Raw genomic sequence first — 18,063 nt, 5'->3', positions numbered from 1 at the left:
TCCTATGATAATAAAGCAATAAATAGATATTCCGGGAAACAACAACGATTATCACATAAATAATTTTAGAATAATTAATAAAAAAAGCTAAAATATAGCTTTATTGACTTTGAAAACCGCAGAGGGTATTGTTTGAGAGCCTGAAGGGTCATCTACTGTAATTGCCCTATTTAGGGGAAGACTTTCAGGCTTCACATACATTATGGCTTCAGACACCTAATATTTTTCCTAGCTAATAAAAAAAATATTGTCATAGATAGGTCAAATTCATTAATGAAATATGGGAATAATATGTGCGAAGATAAAAGCCTTCCCCTACAAGTCGTGTATTTAATTTATAGGCTGTTAGAATCACATTCAAGTAAATGGTTCCTATTTGATAATTCTCATCTAGAGTAACTGTATTAATTTTCGGTTTAGTTGCACGTAAGCGCTAAAGCCTTAAGTTTAAAATGTAATATTTTTAATATAAATTTATCTTTTTGTTACTTCTTTTAAGGAGTGTTGTTTGGAACCTTGTAGATGGGTTATCGTCTTTATTCTCTCTAAAATCATTCTTAGGGGAAACTGGGGCACCACCAAACACGGGGTACCACCAAACACTAATTTTTATTTTTAAACTACTTGGACTATCTCGACCATTTATAATGCCTATAAATTTCTGTAAGTCTTGTCCTCTGAAGTCGAATATCTGATTAAAAAATCGCAGTGTTTGGTGGTACCCCGCGTTTGCCCCAGTTTCCCCTAATTACATTTTAAAATGAATAGCTTTGGATAATATTTCAACCAACTTGAATCTCATAGTTTCTTGTCCCTCCAGAATTCTTCTTGAGCGATTTTTTTTTTGTTATTTTTTTTTATTGTATAATCTCTAGCTAGAGTATGAGAAAAACAAAAATTTATGGACATTTCAAGAACAAAAGAAGTGGCCGAAATTTGCTATAGTTACCCTATAAAACACAATACTTTTATGGTATCACTTATACGGTTTTAAGATCTCTTTTCAGAGATTACTCATATAGATTTTCTAAATAAAATCAACAACCGATATCCTTTTCTTTTAACCGTTTTTAAGTTCAATTTAAAAAGCTCATGGAATGCGTGTTTTTATTTAGGTCGACTTTGAATTTACTTATAAGTTTTCTGAATTCTGAAGGTCTTAAAATGACTGACAGATATGAGCCAGTTTCAAACGATTACACTGTGCAACAATTTTGAACTTTTTTTTTGTCCCTGGGTTCTCATGCTATTTTTTCTATTGCTAGGGTCAAATGATTTACGAAAATACTTATCATTTTGATTTCATTTGGATTTTGCGCCTGGAATCTAGGCAAAACCGTTTTTGCCGTTTTTTGATACTTGGGGGCCTATATCTCCGATTCTGATGAACTGATTAATTTCTTACTTTGAAACAATTTGTTGTCCATTACATGCCCGATAAATCCTCTGAACAGATGAAGTTCGTACAACTGACACCAGGGGCGCTGTAGTCTCATAAATGTCAGAAAACATGGGAAAATCGAACTTTTTAGCAACTTTGATCAAAAATATCTCGAAAACTAGGACTGTCCCTAACAATCTGTTTTGTGGGTTTGATAGAGAATTTAATCAGCTACATTTTCGTCCATGTACAACTTTTCTCTCAGATTATTTTTTAACCTCGATATTGAGGTTCAAACGAAAAACGAGCACTCAGCCAGCTAAAGAAAAACTTAACTATTTCGCACATTTTGACTTTTTCTTTTCCAGTTTAGATAACCTAGAGTATTATTTTCACTTTTCTTACAATTGTAGGACTTTATTAATACTTATTGCATTATAAAATGTGTTTAGATATAATACAAGGTAATAACTCAAACAATATATCTTCAGTAAGATTTTAGTGTTATTTCAATCTCAAAAGACTATTACAAAAAAGACATATTAACCGCATATTGCAAAATTTTAAATATTTCAAAGAATATTTGTTGTTAAATTTACGTTTTAGAATCAATAAGTATCTATTTTACCTTTTACATACCAGTTACATATGTAAAACTTTGCAAAAAATCCTTTTTCTAAATTCATTTCTTTTTATTATTCTTTAAAAAATTTTCCTACATTTATCTACAATCCTACAATCTTAACCTCATAATTACGTGATTTTCGTCGAAATAAATCTAAAACTAGTTTTTGAACTTGTAATTGTTACTTTATGTATATCACATACGTTAAAGTTTTGTACAAGTTTCCAAGTAATAAAATAATATTTAAAAATTTAAAATGTCATATAAAAATCACCATAATATCGATATTTAAGTATTAAATAATATAATAAAAGCTTGTTACTGCCTAATTGCGAGGAAAAAAACAATAACACTCGAAATTGTTAAGGTTTTATTTAGTTGGCTGAATGCTCATTTTTCGTTTGAACCTCAATATCGAGGTTAAAAAATAATCTGAGAGAAAAGTTGTACATGGATGAAAATGTAGCTGATTAAATTCTCTATCAAACCCACAAAACAGATTGTTAGGGACAGTCCTAGTTTTCGAGATATTTTTGATCAAAGTTGCTAAAAAGTTCGATATTCCCATGTTTTCTGACATTTATGAGACTACAGCGCCCCTGGTGTCAGTTGTACGAACTTCATCTGTTCAGAGGATTTATCGGGCATGTAATGGACAACAAATTGTTTTAAATTAAGAAATTAATCAGTTCATCAGAATCGGAGATATAGGCCCCCAAGTATCAAAAAACGGCAAAAACGGTTTTGCCTAGATTCCAGGCGCAAAATCCAAATGAAATCAAAATGATAAGTATTTTCGTAAATCATTTGACCTTAGCAATAGAAAAAATAGCATGAGAACCCAGGGACAAAATCATCGTTGCACAGTGTTATGAACCGGTAATCGGTTTATCCTTCGAATAGTATCAATCGACTGTAGTCGATTTTGAATCGGTAAATAGTAAATAATGCAAAGGTACTTTTGTGGTATGGCATCTAAGTCAAAAGTTCGAACATTTCACTAAGCATGGGACGCTTTGGCACCTCTTATTAAAGAGTCTCCAAAAAAAACTTTTAAAAACATCGAGCGCAGAAATTGTAGTATTTTTTACGCCTAGGTGATAGGACCATTATTTCGGACAGCTTGCAATATCGGTCGATTTCGATCAATAAATTGAATTGAATTGATTTAACTAAAACTTCGAGCACTGTAACTAAATTGATTAAAAATGGAATTATCTTCGAATATTTAATTAATAGTGATTTTATTCAAAATATTTATTCTTTTTAGCATATATTAAAACTAAATCTGTTCAATTTTGATTATAAATTAATAAATTATATCAAAATCTTTTATTGAAACTTCACTGTGAAAAGGGTTTTACAAGAAATGTTACACAATAGTTCGTGTTAATTTCAATCTTGTTTGTCTGAAGTGATGCACAAAATAATTTTTCTACGATGTCTTTTTTCATAAAAGTGTTAAATGTTCATTAAAGATTGTTTTAATTTCTTTTAACAGCGATTAGTTGTTTAAATCGAAGTCTAGGTAGATTATGTTACTGCTCGAACTCAAAGAGAGAGCAGTTATATAATCGACTTTTGTTAACTTGTCACCGTCCTAGATCTTAAACCGTAAGAGGTGTCAACTTTCGATCTTCGGTGACCACCAATAAAAAAAACGATATCTCTAGACGTTTTTTTTATTTACCCCCCCCCCTATTCCCTCCAAACCATGTTTTTTTGGTTTTTCTAGAAAACGGCTCGCGTACGATTTCTTTTATTTTTGGATATGTTTTGGAGGTGGTCCAGGCGAACGTTTCGTCCAAACATACCTATGACCTAAACAAATCGCCATCTTGGATTCTGAAGGTCAAAGGTCAAACCACTTTGGAACAAATTTGGATTTTTTGGGAAGTTCTTGAAATTTCCAACCCGATTACATCTGTCGCAATCGGTAATCAATCGGTTAAGTACTCGTAAATGACCAATATTTTTTAAATATTGTTATTTCTGTCCGTAAAATTGTTACCTGGAGGCGAAACGGTAAGGAATACGAACTTCGGATCTTCGGAGGACCCCCCCCCCGCATAAGTCGACCCAAGGAACATTATTATGAGTTTTAGTATATGGTTTTAGCCCCATCCCCCTCTTAAAGTGTTGAATTAAGGATAGCAGAATTCAGCTGAAAATACATATATTTTCAACGGAAATGAAATCATTTAGCATTTGGTGCTCGTTGGCCAGTTAGTGTTTCTCAAATTTTAAAATTAGATACCGTTGAAAATCACCCATTATGCCCTAAAATCCATAGAATAAATTATTTGTTAACGGTGCTCGCAGTTCTTTTCAATTTAGTGAATTTCAATTTTAACTTATAGTGAAATTAGTTTGTCAGAAGATGACAAACGATATGTCAATTTCAATCGGGTATATTAGCCTTTAGAACAAGAATTTATAGAAAAAAATGCTTTTATCTTTGCTATTTTACAATTTCTAGATTTTTTTTTGTTTCTCGGCCGTAAAAGCGAGATTTACCGATTAAGGTTGTCATAGAATATCCCATGTTTTTTTAAATATATATCAGTGCTATTCGATCATGTTTTTCACAAATTATGGGCAAAGAAAATTTAATCTGTTGACTAATTCTGCCGCGGTCTCCCCTATTTGCAACTTGTCCAAAATATGGTACTACTTCCCTATAGAATGCTCTATGTTCATTGAGTTTAGCATTACCTGTTGAAACACATCAACATGTAATTTGTTTTGTTTAATATTAAAATTATTTGGTATTGCATTCTAGATGTATATGGAAGAATTACAGTAGGGGAGACCCGGGCAAAATTATACAGCATATGAAATTTTCCTTTCTGTAAAATTTATGAAAAAAAATTAAATAAGATTGATATATAATATTTCAATGAATAGGAAGAGAGGTATTAACTTTGAATAAATACCAATTTGCTCAATATTCTTTTAAGTACAAACTGTAACACTACACTGTCTAATTCCATTGCTGGTTAATTCTGTACTGGTTTCCCTATTCAGAACTACCCCTGTATGGGTAGATCTGGAAATCGACTAAATTATTTTTTTTTTAATTTTATTTACGTTTTGTAATTAATAACATATCGTCCAACCAATAATTTTGTTATCTTTATAATTTGATAAAATGTATTAAATAAAAAAAAGACGAGAAAATATGATACTGAAAAATGTTTTAAATCTGTTGAGTTCACCGAGAAAAATTTGGATGGTATTTTCTACAAATCGTGTCTTTAAATTCTACTATCTCAAAAGATAGTAGAAAATACCATCCTCCATAGAAACTTTCCTTTAGAATCTACCATCTTGACATTTTAAAATTTACTATCCTATAGATAGTAAATTCTAACAGCTGGATGGTAAAATTTACTATCCTCATTTAGATTTTACCTTGACCTCTCTTAGATTCTAATATCCGGGAAGTAAATTTTACTGGCCGCATATTTGATGTTAAAATTTAACTGGAAGACAGTAAATTTTAACGGAGGATAGTAATTTGGATTGAAATTACTATCCAATCCAGTAAAATTTGCCATCCTACTGTTAGAATATCATTTTGGAATATCGTGGGTGCCGATGCAACGGTTCCCGATATGCTTTGAATACATTATAGCAATTCGTGGCGCAGCTGGAAGATGCTGGACTGTCATCACAAAGGTCGCGTGTTCAAATCTCGGCTGAGTCGTCAATGTTGGAAAAAGATTTTCACGCATCAAAATGGCTTGAAATACAGAGAATGTCATCCAGGAAGGGCCCCAAGCCCTCAAACAATGGCCAAAAAGCAATGAAAATAAGGAAAAATAAATTTTTCCGACATTTTTCATTCTAATATCCGGCTAGTAAAATTTACTATCCTGCCAGTAAAATTTACCATCCGGCTAGTAAAATCTAACATCCGGGGATATTAGAATTTACCATCCGGCTATTAGAATTTACTATCCATGCAATAGATTCTACAATTTTTGACAGTCCAATTTAATATCGCGTTTGCTGGGTGACTTTTTTACTATCCGGCCATTAGAATTTTGTATGGAGGATGGTAAATTTTACCATCCACATTTTTCTCGGTGTTACTAAAAACTTCATTAGATTGAAGATAATTTTATAAATTTCGTGAGAAATTGCATATTATGCATTTTATCTAGAAAAATATATAATTAGTATTTCCTTTTGTATTGAAATTTCAATTTATGATAAAATTTAATTGAACTGAAAAAATCGACTACTGATAATTAATCAAAATACAATAAACATGAAAAATTTCATATGGCCCAATTCCAAAAAATTAAAAAAAAAAATAAAGTTCCGGAGAATTGTACTTTTTACACTTGAGATATTAAAGACACTAGTGAGTAGCCTCTATTTTGAAGTCCTTCGTATATCTCCCCCATTTTCTTTTAACCCAAGCTTTTACGCTTCTTTTATATTTTCGCATTAGGAGACAATTTGAAGGATTTACGTTCTAAAAAGGAAAAATTTTCGTGTTATTCGCCCTGAGAAAGTATACTTACATCTCTCCAGAATTATAATTCACATCTCTTTCTTAAAAAATAAATTAAATTCTTTAGTTTGGTGATAATTTTTAGAACGATGCCAGAAGAGTACAAGGAATAATGTGAAATTAAAAAATAGCCATCCCGGACTTTGATAGTCACAATTGAGGACAAATATTGGATGATTGTTTTTAATGAGCCATTGAATGCCTAACTGGACTGTGCCGGTGAAATTGAGGGTGTGAGACTCTCCTAAGATGGTGTTGGAGCATCAAAATTTGCTTCCGAGTTTGCAAGGTGGTGCAGGTGGTCTGCAACCGTCGGCACTGCAACTCTATGCGGCTGCTGCGGCTCAATTGGCACCGCGAGCGCGAGTCCCTCCATGGGCACCATTTCTGCAATTTGGTGTCCCGAGCATGTTTGGCGGGCCCTTCCTCAACCGACCACGGTTTGGGCCCGGGTCAGGCAATGGCGGAGGATCGGCAAGCGGAGGCCCATCGGCGGCGGGTTTGGCTGCCACTCTCAGCGGAAATGGTGGTAGCGGATTGCCTGGAATCAATGGAATCAACCATCCAGGTGGTTTGACGCTGACGAGAACAATGCCTGGACCGCCAAGTGAGGATTCCAATGAAGACAAAGGTCAGTACCAAAATTCAATTGGTCATACTTTTCCCTTGTTGCAAAATACACTCAAAACGTTTTTTTTTTCAAGACTGCTTTTTGATCTTTAGAATTTTGTTTATCAATTTAGACCAAATGGAGGGATGTTATGATTACAAGTAGTGTGCAGAAAGCTTTTCATAGAAATTATGGAAGTTCCAAGGAGATGTTTTATAAAAGTAGTGTTTAGTGTGTATATTTTTCTCACTCGTATTATCTCCCTTTTAATTAATTTTCTTAATACGAAAAAGTACTAAAGAGGGACTTGAATAATAAATACGAATGTAGACGTTACATCCTATTAACACTAAACCTACCGACCGTTTTTGGTCGTTTTTCGGTCAAATGACAAACCACGGTAGGGTAAGATACTTAACAAATTTGTCTTGGAAAAGAGCACAAAAATAAAATTTAAACACTGAAAAATATATTATACATGCATATTTTAAGAAATTCAGAAAGTTTGATAGTGACATTGTACCCTTTAAATTTGTGTTAATTTTAAACCGGTCAATTTGATCGAGCCTGGGTAGGTTTAGTGTTAAGGAACTAAGTTCCGGAACAGCTAGTAAATATTTTAAAGTTTGAAACTGTCTCAATTCATTATTTTTATCATCTCATCATCATCGTCGTCATCTTTTTTGCTCTCATAATTATTTTTAATACACACAACCTTGTCGATTTCGTAATCAATTCTTTCTATTTTACTGTTTGAACTCAAAGAGACAGCAGTTATATAATCGTGTTTTTTTTTCAACTTGTCACCGTCCTGAAACTTAAACGGTAAGAGATATCAAGTTGCGGTCTTCGGTGACCCAAAAAAAAAAATAACTACTTCTTTCCCTTTTTCCCCTATCCATCCCCTAAAAACCATGTTTTTTGTGTTTTCGCAAAACTGGCCCAAGCTTTTTTCAATGATTTGCGGATATGTTTTAGAGCTAGTCCTGGTGAACATTTCGCCCAACATATCTATGACCGAAAAATTCGCCATTTTAAATTATTGAAGGTCAAAGGTCAACCACTTTGGAAGGCTCATTTTTCAACCGATTTGGTTAAATTTGGATTTTTTGGACAGGTATTGAATATCTGAGCCCGGTTGCATCGGTCTTCATCGGTAATGAATCGGTTAAGTACCGATTCTTTTTCATTTTTAAATGCTTTTATGATTTACGAATCAATTTGATCTCTAATAGATCATAATACTAAAAGATCATGCGAAAAGCTCATTCACGGAGAGCTCTATCTTGTGAGTTCGAGCATTCTGCAAAGCTGGTACGCTTTACCATGTCTTTCGATCAACAATAAATCTTATCTTGTCAATAGTTGACTAAAACAAGTTTCAGATTAGAGGGTTATCCCAGTTCCCCGGGTTCCCTGAAAAAATATATGAGTTTCCCAGGTTCCCTGAAAAAGTGTATAGGTTCCCCGGTTCCCATAAAAAATGTATGGGTTCCCCGAGTTTCCCGAGTTCCGCTGGGTTCCTAGGGTTCCCAGTGTGTTCCCTGGTCAGATTGGCTCGAGTTCCCCGAAAATGAGTTACCCCTTGAATTCAGCCGTTAAGAACTGATTTTCGGAGACATATTTAAAAAAAAAAAATACTGTGCGGTAAGTCAGGATTACTGATGAATTAAACTCATACTTGAGGCTCCTTGTGGCTCTTTTGTTTCCCTGATTAAAACATTTTTTACATGACAAAAACGTGATGTAATATACGACAAAAATGGAATATTTTTGACTAAAATTCTCGCAAAAATACAAATTTCTTTTTTTTAAATCGTTCGTTTAAGTTTGAGTTTAAATTAGCTGCTATAAGAGGAAATATTTTGTTTTTGCCTCCGAATTATTGTCTTCTGTGTAATTGTATGACTACCTGACAAGTTTTTTTTAAGATCTCCGAACATCAGATTCTAACGGCTTATATTTTTTTTTAATCAAAATTATCAAAATTTCAGAAAATATAGATCAAATGTTATATGTGCCTAAGAGATTAATTTAATTTTTTTTTATTGTTTTGAAAAAAAAAATATAGAATAGGAAAAGGCTTTTAGGCTTCAGACATTAATCTTCTTTTAAGCACTGTATTTTTTCCAAGTGTATCTTAAGAATGACTATTATATTATAATGCCATAGATAGGCCAAATTCATTAATGGAATATGGAAATAACATGAAGTGTTCGAAGCCAAAGTACATGCGAAATCTGAAAGCCTTCCTTTATATGCTGATTCACGTAACCCTTAATGAACAACAAATTGACTTTAAAATCATAAAAGACAAATGAATACCTTTGGTCAGTAAATAACTATAAACACTTAAAAAATGTCAAACATTAAAAAGATTTAGCTTCGAACTGGCTCTACCCTTTGTTTTGGTGAGGTATCAGTTGCTGAAGAAGTAGATTTCCTGAAGATTTTTGTTTGTAATCCAGGCTAATTTAATGTAACTAAATGAGAGTGAGCTTAAAATTGAATCTCCTTTGCCAAAACTTGTATGATAATATCCCTATTTATCACTTTTAAATTTAGTAACGCTCCAATTTGATTCTTTATGGCTCCGGCACACCTTTTAGATCGGTCAAATTTCATGAAATCAAAATTCACTTCTCTTTCATTCTCAAAAGGCTTGCATAAGTCTATCCCACTCATTCGGTCTTAAAATTGGACTGAACCAAATTTAATTTGGTGTGATGTTTAAAGGAAGAAGAAGAGTGCGAAAGAGTAGAATAGACATATGCTAAACTTTTAAGAAAGAAAGGGATGTAAATTTTGATTTTATGAAATTTGACCAATATAAATGATGTGCCAGAGTCATTAATGACCAAATTCAATTTTTTACTGGTCATTTGTAATAGTGCCCTGAATAATTTGCTAAATCTAATTTTATTTAATTTTTTCTTGATATTTTAGGGATAATACCGAGAAATTTATTGTCCATTGGCTAGATCCTTGGCAAGAACCAAGACCTACCTTTTTCCACAATTCTAGTATTATTAATAAATTGTGTTAGACGAATTATACGGAAAATATGTTTAGTGAAAAAGATTCACTTTGTGGCAACATAAATGGACCATTCTCATTGGAGTTATCATGAAATTTCCCGGGGGGGAACCTAGTAGTTAGAACTTGTGGAAAAATTATTCCTTATGCTTTACCATAGTATCTGGGGCGGAAAATTGCTTAAGGTGGTGCTATGCAATACAAAAAAAAAAAGAAAGTGAGCAACGAAAAAAAAAATTGATTACTAGCTCTACCCCTCGGGATAGCCTCCCTCATCTGGTAGACTCAAGTCAATGAGGAGGGTATTGAACCTCATCATTTTCATTTTATTATACACATTATTATTTCATTTTAAATCAGATTTGTAACATTTGTGGTAAATAACTATGTTATACGGATTTTCCCCTCGTTTTATTTCATTCCTTTTGTTTCCTCACCAATGTTGAAAGATGTTAGGGGAATATATTCCTCAATGTTGCTGATTTTTTTCATCACCTCCCTGCTTAAGTGGTTTCTGGGTGTGACTCCGGATGAGGGATACTGGAGGGATTCACTCTTATTTGCCGTTCAAGGGACCGACAATGAATTGGGAAGTGATGGCATCTTCTTTGGCATTCCCGTGGGTGTAATAACTTTCGATGAGTGTATCTTTTAACAAAGTTTTGTGTTTACTTGGCACTTTGGGGCTGCCAAGACATGAATTCTTTATATAATTTTTTTTTTGTTCAGAATTCGTTGAATATATTAGCAATTTGGTCCTTTTTCTTTCGTTGCTTTTTTTGTGGGGGGAAATAAAAAAAGAGCAGAAATGAGAATTAAAGAAAGAAAAAAAACCACACAATGCACGCAGTTTGAAGTCCAAAAGGCGTCATTGTCGATTAGACTCCGAAAAAGAAAATAATTAAGCACCTCCCTGTTTTCATGTTGTGATCTAATTGTATTTAATAAAATGCCTGAGCTGACGACTCCAACACCTACAGGTAAATGATCTCCCGCTTCCCATTCTCCACCAAAACTGGCTGACTGACCCAGGCAAAGACTGGAAGAAATCTCTGTGTTGGTGGATGGAAAGGGAAAATCGCGTGATACCAATGCTCCGCCTCAGTGTAAATATGTTTAACTCCATTTCTTATAGCATTCAGCGGCCTTAGTTTGTTGCCTGATTGAAGAATAACGAGCCTCTTTTATTAGTCATTTTGGTACGAAAATCTACCATCGCTAACGCAACAATAGGCACAATTGATAATGGGAAGAGTTGGATCTCAAATCCATTTAGTCACATATTATAAAATTTTTGTATGGGAAAATTAGAAAATTATTATGAAACTTTTCAATTAGTTAATGTCATTCGCCTATTAAATTATATTAAAATATTCCTTGAGAAAATTTTGAAGAATTTTGAAATCACAATAGGTCAAATCAGTGCTCGTTAGCAAACTTATGCCATAGACAGACACGGTTTAAGTCGAGAGGCGGCTTAGTGGGAAATTTATAAGAATGTAGTCTAATCATTATTTTGACTATAATTACGTTTAGCCATCTCTCGGCTTAAGGCACAGGGAGAACTGACGCACCTTTGAATTGGGGCAGCTTTGAAATTGAGTTTTTCCTCCTATTTTTAAATGAAACTAGACCTTTTTGTAAAATAATTTAGCTCAACAAACCAATTGCTAAATTGTAATTGCTAAATTATATCGTGATAAGGCTCAATTGGTTTAAAAATAGGAGAAAAAGCTCAATTTCAAAGCTTCCCCAAACCAAAAGTGCCCCATTTCCCTCTAAAAGTGTGTCCACAACATTAGACTCTCTTTAGATTAGAGGAGGTTTAGATAGTTTAGGATAATAAGGTAAGTGAAGCATGTAGGAGTCATGAAGATTCGATCGTTGTCCTTCCAAAAAAAATTTTTTTTTGAAAATTATTTTTTACTTTTAACCTTTCTTTAAGGACGATTGGAACACGGGTGTCCCATAAAGAAAATAATTTTTCCTGACTACCTAAAGTTACCTTTTCCTTATGTGGGTTCGTAATTATATAGTAGAAGGTTGAAGGAATCTATAGGATATTTCTTGGAAGTCTCCAGCTATTTGCTGTATAGTAAATTTTTAAGCTAAAAAATTACGAATTTTCAAATTCTTATAATGAAAAATAATTTTAAATATTTTTTATACTTTCAATTTTTTTTAAGCAAAACCGTTTTGGGAAAATAAACTATAATACTCAAACATATTATTTTTCATTAGATTGAAAATTATCATTCATTAGTATTGTTAGAAAAATTACTTAAATTTTTAGGCTATTTTTGTCCCTATCGTTCATAGAGACAAAAAATAGACCCAATCAGACTCTGTGTTGGCTTTTCGAAAGCCAGATATAAGACTTTTTACTGATTTTGTTCATTGCTTTCATTTTTATTGCTGATTTTCGGTCTGCGAAAACTGTCTCGTCGTTAAAGGGTTAACTATAGTCAAGTGTGCTAATCCGGGCGCTTCGCTATCTGGATCGTTTATTAATAATCCACTTAAAATAATATTTTTATTTTTATTTCCGTGATATAGTCACTAGAGGAGACTGGGGCAAAAAGTCACAAAACGAATATTTTATTTTTTTACAAACTACTCGAACGCCCCAGAAATTTGTAATTAGTGCAGTTTTCTAGGAAATTTATCGGTCTACAACTTTGTGAAAGTAATTTTCCTCTATTTTGTAAGGAAATACGTTTATCGAGCCGTTTTCTAAAAGGTAATTTTATCACCATTCTCAAAAATGCTGGGGCAAATCAGGCATGAAATATTATCATATTTTGATTCGCTTTTTTACGCGATTCCGCAATTTCAGAAAAATACCTAGATAACATATTTTCATAGGGAATTTATTCCTCTACACCTTTGTAAAACACCATTTTTTCTAACAGAATGATAGAAACGCTTTTCAAGCTATTTTAGAAAAAAACACACACACAAAAGACTGTAAATCGTTTGACCAATGCAAACAACAAGCGGCGACACATGGACTTGACGTCTTTTTAAGACTTCATAAATTGTTTCGGTTTTTATTACTTTTTGCTCCATACCTCTTGTTACTTTTTACCCCAAGTGGTCGTTTTTAATAAAAAAAATTCTTGAGAGAAGAATCTTTGTAAAATTCTAAAATAGATAGCGGATTCGTATTCAAAAAATCCAAGTCATTTAGGAAATAATCATCAGTGCATAAAATTTGAATAATAAGTAGGTAATAATTGATATTTTCTTCAAGGAAAATATTTCAAAAATAGTGCTAAAAATTTTGATATTTTTTATTTTCTAAATTCCTTGTTCGAATTCGAAGAAACATACAAAATCGAAGAAGGTTTATGGAAGCTATCTGTGGTAAAAATTTTATCCGCTATCTTATTTATCTTGGAAGATATTGAATTTTGAAATTTTCGATTTGTGACTTATTGCCCCAGTCTCTCCTACAGTAATATAATATAACTATTCAAGATTGAGAAAAAGCAAAAATAATATTTTAATCCATTAAATAAGTGAGTGTAATCGATTCATTTAAATCTTGTGCCAGCTGGGTTCTTCACTTAAAATTTTCTAGCAGTGATATTTTCGATGATAGCTGGTTGATTGAAAACATTTATTGTTTTTTTTCCTTGTGAAAAAAGTATTTTAAATCCAAAGGTTTAATTAAAAGTGAATTAGTGAAAAGGTGACCCAGTTAGTACATTCTGACTTAATTCAGTATTATCATTATTTTATAAATTTTCTTTAATATTTTTGATAATTTTTTTTTATATTATATTTCTGAATGAAACAGTGAATATATGGATTTAGAAGAAGTAAAAAAGGATTTCATCAGTCCAAAAACAAGCGTTTAAGTAGCACACTTCGGAAAACGATCCAGTTACCCCACCTTACTATAATTGTTTTTTTTTGCAAAATGTTTTGCACTAATTACTAGGAACGCATGTCGCAAAAAATAATTCGGTAAAAGTGATGAACAATTTTTAAAAATCATTTTACTTTGGGGTGATAATCAAATATTCGAGACCGATGAAAGCTTCACTTTAATTGAATAATATCCAGAACTCTTGCTATATTTGTCATTTTTGTTATATTGTTTTCATTTTTACTAAAACAAGAAAGAAAACAAAAATAAAATGTTTTCTTTTGTCACTCAGCTGATACTCAGCTGCTAATAAAAATTTAAAAACTACTTTTATTATTAATTTGATAACCTGTAAAAAACAAAATTATGAAGTCCTCTCACTTTAAATTCATAATCATATGGTCAAGTGTCCTGAAAAAATATAGATCTGTAAGAAGGTGCCCTAGTATCACCTAAATAAATTCAGATTTTTTCAAAAGGACGGTTTTCATACAAATTTCTTACACTTTTTCACATGGATGGTGATATAATGAATACTTAATTAGGTATTCAAACAAATTTTCTCTTTAATATTAACTTGTTTTGTAAATTATAGAGAAAATTATGATAGTAATTTAATAATATAATATAATAAGGACTTTCCGATAATAGTAATTAATTTACCAAACCTGTTGAAAATTTTGATACCTTCAGGCACAATCACATTGACCGTCAAAGGCTTTCCTATGTTCTTAAATTACTGCATTTTATCGAAATTCTCAGACAAATTAGCAATTATTATGCTTGCTCATTATAATATTCATAGACGTTAGATGTAAAGAAATATATAAATAATAAAAGCGAAAACTGTCTCAAAATCATGCAGCTTAGTCGAATGTACTTTATTCATGATTCGTTATAATTTTGACTCATTACTTTTATTTGTATTATTTTTATGTAAAACCCAAGCATACTCATTAACCCTTTAAGGACAAGTGGGACACCGGTGTTTCAAAAACGAAAAAAAATTTACTATCAAAATCCAACTCACTATTAAATTTTCACGCATTTCGAGTCGCAAGCACCCCGAGTTGCACGCATTCCGAGGTCACATGTAAAGAATCTAAGCTAGTGGTTATTTTATAAATGATCCAGTCCAGATGAACATTTTCATCCAATTGATTTGGTTAAATTAGGTTTTTTTCGGAAAGAGATTAAAATCAGTTATGAATCGATAAAATATCTGTAATAATTCACAGAGAGCTCTATCCTGAGTTCGAGGATTCCGCAAAGATAGGAAACTTTCCCATCTGTTTTTTGTACTTAAAATTGAATTTAGTTTTACATTTTCTTTAAGTATCCATTCGTTTGCTTAATAATGAAACAAAATAATAGCTATAATATAAAAAAAAGATGACAAGGCGTCCCAGCTTTGCGAAATGCTAATGCTCGAACTCACGAGATATAGCTCTCTGTGAATTAGTGTTTCGCATGATCTTTTGGTACTTAATGGTCTACTACAGATCAAATTGATTCTTCATAAAGAACAAAAGTATTTCAAAATCAAAAATTGGTAAAGAAATTATCATTTTAGAATTTCCTGGCATGAGTTAAAAGCATACGACAAACAAAAAATGTAAACACGGAAGAGATAAGTCATTCTTGGATATTTAATCGATTTATTAAGGGAAACTGGGGCAAAAAGTCACAAATCGAAAATTTCGAAATTCAATATCTGCCAAGATAAATAAGATAGCTTAAATTTTTTTCCATAGAGAGCCTCCATAGGTCTTCTTCAATGTCGTAAGTTTCTTAGAATTCGAACAAGGAATTTAAAAAATAAAAAAAAAATATCGAAATTTTTAGCCCTATTTTTGATATATTTTCCGTGCAGGAGATATCAATTATTAGCTTCATATTTTAAATTTGATGCACAGATGAATATTTCCCAAGTTATCTGGATATACTTTAAATACGAATCCGCTATCTATTTTAGAATTTTACAAAGATTCTTTTCTCCAGAAATCCTTTTATTAAAAACGACCCCTTGGGGTAAAAAGTAACAAAAACCGAAACAATTTCTTATGTCCCACGGTGAAAAGAAACGTCAATGCTATGTGTCGTCGCTTGTTGATTGCATTGGTCAAACGATTTGCAGTCTTTTGTGTGTTTTTTGTAAAATAGCTTAAAATGCGCTTTTCTCGCTCAGATAGAGAAAACGATGTTTTACAAAGGTGTAGAATTTCCTATGAAAATATGTAATCTAGGTATTTTACTTAAATTTACGGAATCCTGTAATAAAGCGAAAGAAAATGGGATAGTATCTCATGCCTGATACTATTTGCCCCAGCATTTTTGAGAATGGTCACAAAATTACCTTCTTGAAAATAGCTCGATAAATATATTTCCTTACAAGATGAAAGAAAATTACTTTCACAGAGTTGTAGAGCGGTAAATTTCTTATAAAACTGTGCTAATTAGAAATTTCGGAGGTGCTCGGGTAGTTTGTAAAAAAATAAAATATCCGTTTGTGACTTTTTGCCCCAGTCTCCCCTACTGATTTCAAAACCAGTTAAACTTTGACTTTCCAAAAATTGAAGATGGCGATTGTTTTTAGGTTTAATAGGTATGTTTAAATGAAATGTTAGCCTGAACCTCCTCTAAAACATATCCAAAAATAAAACAAATCGTAGAAGGGGTTTTCGAAAAACGAAACCAAGAAAAAACTCGATTTTGGAAGAGTCGGACATTATGAGGGGAAATAAAAATCATAATAATGTTTTTTGGGTCGACTTATGGGGGTTCATCCGAAGATCGGAAGCTCGTATCTATTACCGTTTCGCCTCTAGGTGGAAACCAAGAGGTCCCTAGGTGAACCTCTAGGTTGTTTATGGACAGAAAAAGGAGCATTTTAAAAAGACTAGTCATTTACGGATACTTAACCGATTCATTACCGATTGCAACCGATGCAATTGAATTGGAAATTTCAATACCCTTTCCAAAAATTCTAAATTTTTCCAAAGTGATTGAAAAATAGACCGTCTAAAGTAGTAAAAACTTTTTCCTCCAAAAAATCAAGATGATGATGTTTTAGGTCATAGGTATGTTTGGACGAAATGTTCGCCTGGACGGACCACCTTCAATTCAAAACATATAAACCAAAAAACTTGATTTTGGATGGCATGGAAAGGGAATGGAGGGAAAAATTGAAAAAAAAACCTCTAAATATCGTTTTTTTATTCGGGGTCACCGGGTTGATATATCTTACCGTTTAAGCTCTAAGACGTTGACATGTTGACAAAAAAAGTCGATTACATTATTACATACCTTCTCTCTCTTTGAGTTCAAGCAGTAAAAACAAAACATTGGAACAGACCAGTATTTAGAACTTCTTCTAATTTTTAGTTATAGCTTTAAAGTGCTTATTAAGTACTTAATAAATCTGTATGGAAATGAGACAACTCTATAGTAACACCGTAACTTTTCTTCTGTTAATTGAGAAATATTACAATTGTGAATTTTTTAAGCTCCCAAAACTTAAAATTTTAAACAAAGAAAAATTCTAATTCCAAAATTTTGACAAAATAAAAAAAGAAACTAAAATTATAAGTACACAAAATTAATACGTGCAGACCGTGTAAATATATTTTATCTTGGGCAATAAAATGTTAAGAATAGACCTATAAAAAAATCTGAGAACTTGTCAGAATTGAATTATTCGTAATTAGGGAACTATTCTTCTGCTAAGTTAACCAGCCTCTATGAAATTAAAAACAAAAATAAAATTAATTAACAGATAATATTTGTTTTTCTTTCATTTGTTATAAATCAAAAAACAAATGTTATGAGAGCTGAGAATATTCTCTTTTCTTTATTATTATGCTAACGCAATTCAAAATAATATCTCCATTGCAGAAATTAATTTAGTTTTAAAGTACTTTAGGTATTTCATTATTTCTTGTATTTTTTTAATAGATTCATATATCAAATTGCTTTTATATTCCATAAAATATCTCTCTTTTTTTATTGCATA

The 18,063-nt window shown here is 32.0% G+C and overlaps 1 protein-coding gene across 1 annotated transcript in view; it reads left to right on the top strand.

Annotated features, from left to right (window-relative positions):
* Window positions 1-18,063, top strand: part of LOC129803378 (homeobox protein unc-4-like) — a 56,516-nt gene that overhangs the window by 9,747 nt on the left and 28,706 nt on the right. The window contains exon 2 of the mRNA XM_055849865.1: window positions 6,599-7,162. Coding sequence (XP_055705840.1) covers window positions 6,781-7,162 — 382 coding nt within the window. The 5' untranslated portion in view covers window positions 6,599-6,780. The remainder of the gene's footprint in view (window positions 1-6,598; window positions 7,163-18,063) is intronic.

Source organism: Phlebotomus papatasi, chromosome 2 (genome assembly GCF_024763615.1).
Source record: "Phlebotomus papatasi isolate M1 chromosome 2, Ppap_2.1, whole genome shotgun sequence".
NCBI lineage: Eukaryota > Metazoa > Arthropoda > Insecta > Diptera > Psychodidae > Phlebotomus > Phlebotomus papatasi.
Note: the sequence above shows the minus strand (reverse complement) of the source record. Positions and strands in the feature narration are given on the sequence as shown.